Here is a 9657-nt window from a genome sequence, read left to right on the forward strand (position 1 = left end):
TAACAAAGAAATTCAAAAATGCTTGGAAGGTTTATATTGTCACAGACATATTTAAATGAATACATAAGTGTTTAAGTCTTTCTCGTCAGTCTACCTTATTTTCTAAATCTGTCGTTTTACTTTGTTTTGATTGTTAATCATTCGGCAATATAAAACATAAATTCATGACGTGATGACGTCATTATTTTATTTAAATCGGTAGTATAGTGCCATTTTCATACAAGAAAATAAGATTATTACAGAAGCATTCTTAAATATGCAATCGAAGTTAACAAAAATATAGATTCAGTTAGAAAATTTTAGTAGCTTTTACATGTTTTTGTAATTGATTAACCCTCTCATAATAGTTTCAAATAAAAGCGCATTCAATTTCTGCTTCATACAGTGTACCCATCTAGTCCGATAGCCAACCCGACACACCTTTCAATGAAATAAATCAGTCAATATCTTCTTTTTTTGCATTGTCAACTTCTCAAAAGTTTGTTAAACCCTTAAATAAATGGTACTAATAAAATTACCAAGATGATAAAATCTAGGCAGTTGTCAACACAGGAAGTCTAGAAGGAAAGTCCGTTTAACAAACGGCAATACCAGGGGGAAAACCGGAAAGTTGGAAAACCAACGTAATAGTCTTGACTTGGTACATGTATTTCAAAATGAATTGTGGGTAAATCCATTTGATATAGGGCACATAACCTCCCGATTCAATTAAATAGCATTTTTATCGACCTCCATAATTACATAAGCTTCTATCACATCTATTGTAAACATAAACATGAACGTGTATTAAACAGAAAACAAAGATTTCGTTTGTCTTATTTAAAAGCAGAGATCGCTTTTCCTGTCGGTGATTTGGTCCCTGCTCCAAGTGTTCTTTTTCCTATGTCAAAACGCTGAGATAGTATCACCATCAGTTTTGGTATTCATAAGTTGCAGAATTTTGCAATTTACAAAATACCTTTGTTTTACATATATCTTGCTCTTGGTGGCAATATGTCTTATCTGAAGCCAGAGTTCACATGTACAAAACTAGAACGTCTGTGTTATAAGATTTCACAATAACGACATAAGATTCAGAATTATGATGTAATTTTATATTGCAAATAACAGTATATGAATATTACCATATCTCTAATTTGATATGGACTCCCTCTGTATGGTAAGGTATGAGCAAAAAGATAAGTATACGGAAAATAATGAAAATGACATTAATTCTCCTTTTATATCACAAGCAAAGCATTATAATGAAACGACCTTTTGGGTCATGCAAACCAAATGAATTGCTGCTTTATATAAGTCTTGATGAAACACTTTTCGTAATGGTTAAACTTGATTTTGTGAAGCGCCCTGTTAACGTATTTGAAATTATATTTCTCGTTCTTGTGCATATTAATACAATGTTGGGGTCAAGCCGAAATGTGTTTTTTTTTCTTCTTTTTTTTTTGTTTTGTTTTTGTTTTTTTTATTTTGCCTTTTGTATTGTTGGTGTTCGGATCTATACATTTATAGGTCGAAAGTTTTGAAAGACTATGAACATTGGCTATTGAATTATGAATCACACTTAAAACAATGAAGCGGATATCCAAATATTATAACAAATACAAAACTCCATGACACATTTCTTGTGCAGAGCAAAAAGAAATAAACTCAACATAATAAGTAATACTCACAATATTTCATTAGCAATACGCAATTATAAAGTGTAATATTTATACTTACCTTAATTACCTGGTCACAATATACAATAGATTTTACAAGTGAAATATCGCATTAATGTGTGGTTTATAGCTCGGATACTACACTTCTTGTCTGCTACTTAAAATACTTATTATTATTACACAATATTGAAAGGTCATTAAGGAAGTATCTGGTTACAAAATCTATATATAAAACCCATATATTGTTGTCGATAAGCGACAAATATAGCTATATTATATCTTGGCACATTAAAATTTTTTCACCACTACTATCCTTTTATAAAAAAATAGCAAGTATTGAATACACATAATCACTAACTTTGTTCAATTAAGTAGCACTACAGATAAGAACTATGCAAAGTGTGATTCATTTTTTGATATTTGATATTTTGTTAAAAATGTTATATTTAACAGAAATTAACATGTGACTTTTCATATAATCCGTACCCTAAAGAGATAAAAAGGATATAGAATGTACTGTAGAATTCAAAATTAAGGAGGACAAATATGTATATGACACTTAAACAAAATAGATATAATTGGACTTTCAATGTGGATTATCTCCTAAAAGCAGACAGATTGGAATAAATGATAATACAATCCATAGAAGGAATCAAGGGAACCAATATTCTAGCGGAAATTAAAAGAATGTAATCTAGGAGATAAAGACTAGATATGGAAAACAAACACAACAAAGGACATATAGTAACTAAAATAATACATACAAAGTAACAAAAGTAAATGTAAAAGTAAACTCGGACTCTACTAAACACTGGGAGCATTGACCAGGTGCACCGGTAGGGTAAGCGTCCGCTGCCTCTCTAGATACACCGCCGATTTGCCCATAAAAAGTCAAGTCCGGGGTAGACGAAAGAGGAAAGGAAAACTATGACACGTTGAACAAATCAGTTTTCAATGCGCAGATTGATACACCGTAATAATCTACGAGTTCATGATGACCACCATAAAACTTTTCTGTAGTGATGACTTCAATCTTTTAGCAACATAACCCTGTTCCAGAAGCCTATGTGTTAGAATTCTAGCCATACAAGTTTGCGTAGTTTCGACAAGCTCTCCCATAACGTAAAATTTGTGATATGAATACTCCATACACAGATGCTGAAGGAATGTTGCCACAGCTGAAAGGCAATTTGATAATTCTGAATGAAAAATTATCACGTTTGTCGTATAGTTAGGTCAATAGTATTCCTTTACAATCGATTTCTAAGTGTAGGTCAAGATATGAGACTGAATTCACAGTATCTGTAGTGTTCTTTATCTCAAGTTCTTTGAAGTAGACATAATGTATCAAATCCCCAAAATAAGGACTGTTTTTGTTTTAAACTTATGGAATATCATCCAGATGCGTCGGTTTTGCTGGCTGCCATTCTAGTTTCTCTTTATTTAAAAACCAATAAAACATTTCAATTATAAACACACAAACATATACACACATACATACACCTACGGACACACAGAGAAACAAACAGACAGGCAAGAGCATAAATGAATGAAACGATATTGCATATATTCTTGTAGATAAATATGTTTAATGCTGGTTAAAAAAATCATGTAAATGATCCAAAGACAATAAATTAGCAAAAAGGTAAATATGTACAGAAATACCTTACAATGCCGTATTAGATATTGATATCTTTGTAGAAATCAAGACCGTCAATTTCAGGGGATATCTCTCTTTTTTTAAGAAGATTTGCTTTTATCTGGAATCCTCTTTGAAATTTGTGCTTAGAATTTACATGGACACAAATTATAGGTCTGAGATATATATAACGTGTTAAAGAAAGCAAATGTTTGGTAGTTTACACTAGGAAACAAATGTTTCAATTTTTTATGGGGTGTATCACGATACAACCATACAGGTTGTGCCTGAACAGTCAGACAAAGTATAGTATGGATAACATGTTTAAGCATAATATATCTATAACAGATAATCTTTAACAATTGTCATTAATTTCATCATTTGCCTCTCCAGATAAAAACTTAGGGCTAAATTAAGTTCGGAAGAATCAAAACAATATGTCATTCTCCTCTTTTTGTATAACTTATGATGTAGAGTGGTTCTCAACCTCGCATGGTAAGAATTAGGATTGATTTTACATAAGATGAGGACATAATTTTTCTTAGGTTTAAACTGGTCTGGAACTGGCGTGTAAGTTAATCACAGAAATAGCTCGTTCGGCATCTTTTTTTTTTTACATATATCTCGAATTCGACAACAGTAGTGATCTCAGCACTAAGATTTATATAAAAAGACGACTTTAAGTTTAAAATTAAAAAAATTCCTTACCTGTCGATCAACATATCTTCATCTCCTGCATATAGTGTTTATATTCTACAATTGATTCGATCCGCTTTAGCAAGTAATAACTATGTTTTATCTATACCAGATTCTGAGAAGATTTTCTGAAAGTAATAATATCAAAAACAGCAAAGAAAGGTCCAAAAAAAGGACAATAATTCTAACATGGGTAAAGATTTTCACCAACAATTGAACACATATAGATCTCATCATTTTACTCCTATGTCAGAATTAAGTAACAACTAATGAAGTTTCATTCAAATCAATTTGATAGTTTCAGAGGGGATGTTTGAAAGAGTAATCAAGGGAACCAAGGTTATAGCGGTAATCAAAAGAATGCAATCCAGGGACAAAGACCAGATATAGAAAACAGACATACACAACAAAGGACATAGAGTAACTAAAGTCATACATATAAAGTAACAAAAGCAAATAAGCAACTCGGACTCCACTAAAAACTGGGAGCATGAACCAGGTGCACCGGTAGGGTAAGCGTCCGCTGCCTCTTTAGATACACTCGCCGAGTTGCCCATAAAAAGTCAAGTCCGGGGTAGATGGTTACACCATAACGATTGATACACCATAACGATCCACGAGTTCATGATGACGACTATGAAACTTCTGTAGTGATGACATCAATTTTGAAAAGTAGTTTATTACGACGACAACGGACACAAAGTGATGGCAATAGCTCACGTTGCCGTAAAAATGGGATACAAATTGTCCCCTACTTTTCTTTATACAAGAAGTAACAAAATATCTACGTAGGGATGCTTCGGGATAGATTTAAATAGCTTTTTCGGTTTAAAATGTATCGAATGTATTTAAAGCAAAAAGACCTAGTTGAGAAAAATGATATGTCACTTATTCTTACACAGAATGATACTTAAATATATGTATACCATTATCCATTGTAATAGGGCCATTTACGAATTTTCATAAGAAAGATTCACTATGTTTAATTGTTGTATGATTGAAAGGATTATAAAGAAGACATATGTTAAATGGCTTTGTGGTGGTATTTAAAATCAACCTGAATAGAATTTAAATTACTGATTTGCAATCCTTTTATAAGCATGCTAGCCAATAGAATGACGTTTTGTTTTCTACCTAATACAAATCCAACGGAAAATCCATTACATCGATTATTTTAATACTTTTGATAATATATAATCATTTTCTGCTAATCAAGCCATGAACTGAAAACCATGATCATACCACTACTATTTTTACTTTTAGGCTAAGACTATGATAATACATGTATGTTAATGTATGCTGGAAACCTGACAACAAACCATAGTGGTGCACCGTGTTTGATAAATGCCACGTTAAGGACCGCTGCCGTGGTATTCAACAGGAGAAGCCTTTTCTTCGCTTCAGGACGCTAAATTCCCCGGCCCTATCCACCTTTCCCTATTTCTAGTGGCAGTCGAAATTCGTTGTCCCTATTGTCCTTGTGTCCCATCCCATCTTTTTATTTCATCATCATTTCATGTTCATTTTATCATCCATTCAATATTCACCCTTTAGCTTAACTCTCATAAAAATATATACAAATTTTATGCGCCTTCTACGAAAGAACGGTAAAGTGAAAGTAGACAGGTGTAGAAATCACTACTTTCGTTTTGAATTTTAGCCATATCAGGGGGCCAAGAGTTTTTGTTCAGAATTGTTTTACCCTACACTGAATAAAGAAAATGAAGTTTTTAGAGTATTGCTGATACGTTTGGCTTTCAGATGACACCATGTTTGTATACCCATACTAAACAAGGAGAATGATAGGGTGCAATATTTGGACTACTCCGTGTCATTACGAACTACTTTCTCGGATGTTCAGGCGACTGGTTTCCGAAATAGTGGTATTACACTTATTACAGAAATAAATGTTCAAGTCTTCTTTTTTTCTTGTTTCATCTGTTAGAATAGAGTATTGTGATCACAACGGTATATACAAAGTGTATATTTTGGCGTATTGGGTCACTCTGCGGGAAAAACAATGCGCCCATATCCTATAGAAACTCTATGGGAAATTGGAACTGAAACTTCATTTCAATTTTGTTTATTTCTAATAGGCAAATATATTGTGTTTCACTCTTAGATTTGGGTTCAGCTATAAAAAAGCCACTCAAAAGTATCAATTATATACAAAAATAGCAAAATTAATACCAGATAAATGTAAAAAGTAAGAAATATGTCCCAAAATTAGCGTGCTCTCCCCCCCCCACTTATTTTGGCCAAAATTATTAGATTTCATATAAGAGGGTACTGGCTGTCAAATTGCACTGTAAAACATTACAAGAACAAAGTGTTTTTAGCTCACCAGGAGATAAACACAGATTTAACATACACAATAACTCATAAATCTACATATTGCAAGCTTGAAAAGAGATTTTAGGCAGAAAATGACATTTTAAAACCTACACTTGAGCAAAATACCCCAAAATTTGAAATATGACCCAACATTTATGAAATTTCAACAAACTTGGATATTATGAGGCTACTTACCAAAACAAAAAAAAAAGAAGACAAAAAGACAAGAATGGTCTGTTTAGTATTCCTTAGGTGGCAAACACTTAAACTTTCCCCATAAAGATGAATATTGAGTACTTTTATTTGTTTGCCATATTTATTAATAGGTGTCATACCACTATTTCTGGTTTCCATTACTTACTATGTTTAATTTAGCTTGTCATCAAATGCGATGTATCAAATCTCCGAAATAAGGATTGTTTTTGTTTTAAACTTATGGAATATCATCCAGATGCGTCTATCTTTGGTCGGTTTTGCTGGCTGCAATTATAGTTTCTCTTTAGTTAAGAGTTAATATTATTTGAAACTGACATCCAACAAGCATTTCAATTCTAAACACACACACACAGAGAAACAAACAGGCAAGAACATAAATGAATGAAATGGTATGACATATATTCTTGTATATAAATATGTTTAATACTGGTTAAAAATCAAGTAGATGATCCAAAGACAATAAATTAGCAAAAAAGTAAATATGTACAGAAATACCTTACAATGTCGTATTAGATATTGATATCTCTGTACACAGCAAGAACATCAATTTCAGGGGACATCTTTTTTTTAAGAAGATTTGCTTTTATCTGGATTCCTCTTTGAAATTTGTGTTTAGAATTTACAATGATCGGTTCATCAAACGCTTTCAATATTTCATCGTATAATCGTCGTTTTCTTTCACAAATGTCAAGAGTCAACCCCATTCGTTTAAGTGCTCTAGTTTTTGATTCCATGAATTTTTCCATTCCCCGATCGAATTGTATTATGAATATTTTTGCTAGTTTGCCAGACATCATAAGATCCCATGCAAGTCTATACTCAAATCGTCTGGTTTGATGACGACCAAGATTTGTATACATCCCTTTTGTTTGTACAATAAGAGCATATTTGCACTTTGCCATATGATTTCTGACATTATCTTCTTCGGAACAACCGAACCAAGCATCTCGACACTGAATATATGTCGTCATTCTTTCCTTCTTAAAGAAATTTTCTAAGTCGACCATAATATATGAACGGATTTCTTCATTTTCGTCTTCAAACGAAATATAAACATCGATTTCCCAAATCTTAGTTTTTATAGATTTCAATTTAAGCAATCTTCTTCCAATTAGAATTTCATATCTAAAACAATAACTTAGAATCGTTGTTAGTAACAAGAAAAAGAGAAATAAAGTAACACTTATTACTGTCTTCAGATTGATATCGGGCTCACATTTCAGAAGATTTTCCAAGTCTCTCTCGATTAGAATTCCATCAAAGTTTGAACATTTCAAAGCGAAAGGATATACTTGTGAGGCTTTTTTGATAGATCTCCATTCTCCAATCCAACGGTTATCACAGGTACAAGGGATACCATTGTTACCAAAGTGAAAGATGTTAGGATCAAGAAGTTGTATAGATTTAGGCAAATCAGAGAGTCTGTGGTCAATTATTATGACATCTGTGACTTTTATAAGAGATGGAATGCCATCTGTAATTTCTGTGACCGCATTTTCTCTCATGTCAAGAATTTTAACTTGAGAGAAATATGGTCTGTTTGTGTGGATATTTGTTATTTTATTGTAGCTCATGTTCAAAATGATATCGTACCTCGTTTCTGGGACAATCTCTGGAAAATCAGTACATGATTGATTGGAGCAGTCAACGATAAGAACACGTTGATTTGGTTGTGACGTACACGTGCATTTGCAATTTCCATTTTTTGGACAATAGTCAACAACATCACAAATCATTAAATCGCGTAAAGTTTGATTGTTGTAAACGTCCGCTATTTTAATATGTTGAAGCTCGGTAGGGCTACTACAAAAATTATCCTTGTCTTCTTTTTGCATTAAACGAATGACGTCTGGTAGTAAAAGATGGAAAAAGTCGCCGGTTGTACAGTCACAGTTATATGCAGATCCATAATGCAATGCTTGTCCACATGGAACGTATTTTGATATCAATCTGAAATCTATTGACTTTGATATCAGAAATAATGGTTGTGTGTCGAAGGAAACATTAGACAAGTTTACATCATTGCAAGAAACACCTGCATCTTCTCCAACTTGAAAATTTGCTTTATTCGTCATTTCTATAAAAGTTTTTGCATTGGCATAGTTAGTACCACATGCAGTTTTGTTGAATTTCATCAAATTAGCAATGTCAATCTCATGCAAGTAATTACCGGCCATCTTTAGGGTAAAGAGATCGCTCAACTGAAACACATTGTAGTCCATTTCTCTTATCAGATTAAATGATAAATCAACATACCTTAGTTTCGGTAAACCTAAAAATGTTCCGTTTGTTAATACTGTAATGCGGTTATTTGTCATGATAAGGGTATCTAACTCCGTTAGACATGAAATGTTTCCGATTTCGGTAAACAAATTATAAGAAACATCAATTTTCACCGGATTTATATCACATAGATTAAACGGAAACACTTTCAATCGCATTCCCGTATATATAAACTGATATGTCGGTATTTGAGATGAAGAAACTTGAGGCATTAATAATTTGTAATTACCACGAACGTTTAGAATTTCAACGTGTAAGTTCATCAAGTTTCCAATGTTTTTTGGCAATTCGTAATTAGGGATGCCATCACATGCACAACATTTTCTACTATCTAAATCAGTCAAACCAATAAAACAATCGTTAGGGCACCACAAGTCTTTAATGCCATCTGGGCTGGTTAAAGTATAATCTAATCCACTTACGAAAATCTTTGTTAGAGGAAACACGAACAATATGCACAGTATACAGTTTGCCATTGTCAGTCGTCTTTTATTTAGTTTGCTTCCTGTTTAAATATATATATATATATATATATATATATATATATATATATATATATATATATATATATATATATATAAGCACAATAAGCCCGTAAACTGGCCTTGCTTACAAATGTCCATTAACTGGCCTTTTACGAAAATCGGTATTTTATTGTTATTTTACGCTATATATTGCCTAAATTAACTAGTTTAACATTATTTTGTGTTACTTAACGGTTAAGTATTTGACTGTATTAAATTTGCAATTTTTGAAAGACATAACTATTTTTGGCCAGTAAACTGGCTTCCTCGAGGCCAGATTACTGCTAAAACCTATATACGATGCCAG

At 32.5% G+C, this 9657-nt stretch overlaps 1 protein-coding gene and 1 long non-coding RNA gene across 2 annotated transcripts in view; both read right to left on the reverse strand.

The window, feature by feature from the left end:
* LOC148621340 (uncharacterized) overlaps window positions 1–9657 on the reverse strand; it is a 162955-nt gene that overhangs the window by 2426 nt on the left and 150872 nt on the right. Inside the window, exon 2 of the long non-coding RNA XR_015921162.1 lies at window positions 1720–4121. This is a non-coding gene — a long non-coding RNA (uncharacterized LOC148621340). The remainder of the gene's footprint in view (window positions 1–1719; window positions 4122–9657) is intronic.
* Window positions 6945–9348, reverse strand: LOC148621341 (uncharacterized). The gene has a single exon (XM_088575531.1). The coding sequence runs from the start codon at window positions 9300–9302 to the stop codon at window positions 7053–7055; it is 2250 nt and encodes a 749-aa protein (XP_088431657.1). The 5' UTR covers window positions 9303–9348; the 3' UTR covers window positions 6945–7052.

Source organism: Perna viridis, chromosome 3 (assembly GCF_037379345.1).
Source record: "Perna viridis isolate PV_CMFRI_1.1 ecotype Kerala chromosome 3, ASM3737934v1, whole genome shotgun sequence".
Taxonomy (NCBI): domain Eukaryota; kingdom Metazoa; phylum Mollusca; class Bivalvia; order Mytilida; family Mytilidae; genus Perna; species Perna viridis.

Bases quoted from the DNA above. Each gene is read 5' to 3' on its own strand.
- LOC148621341 (XM_088575531.1), bottom strand. From the start codon at position 9,302: ATGGCAAACTGTATACTGTGCATATTGTTCGTGTTTCCTCTAACAAAG.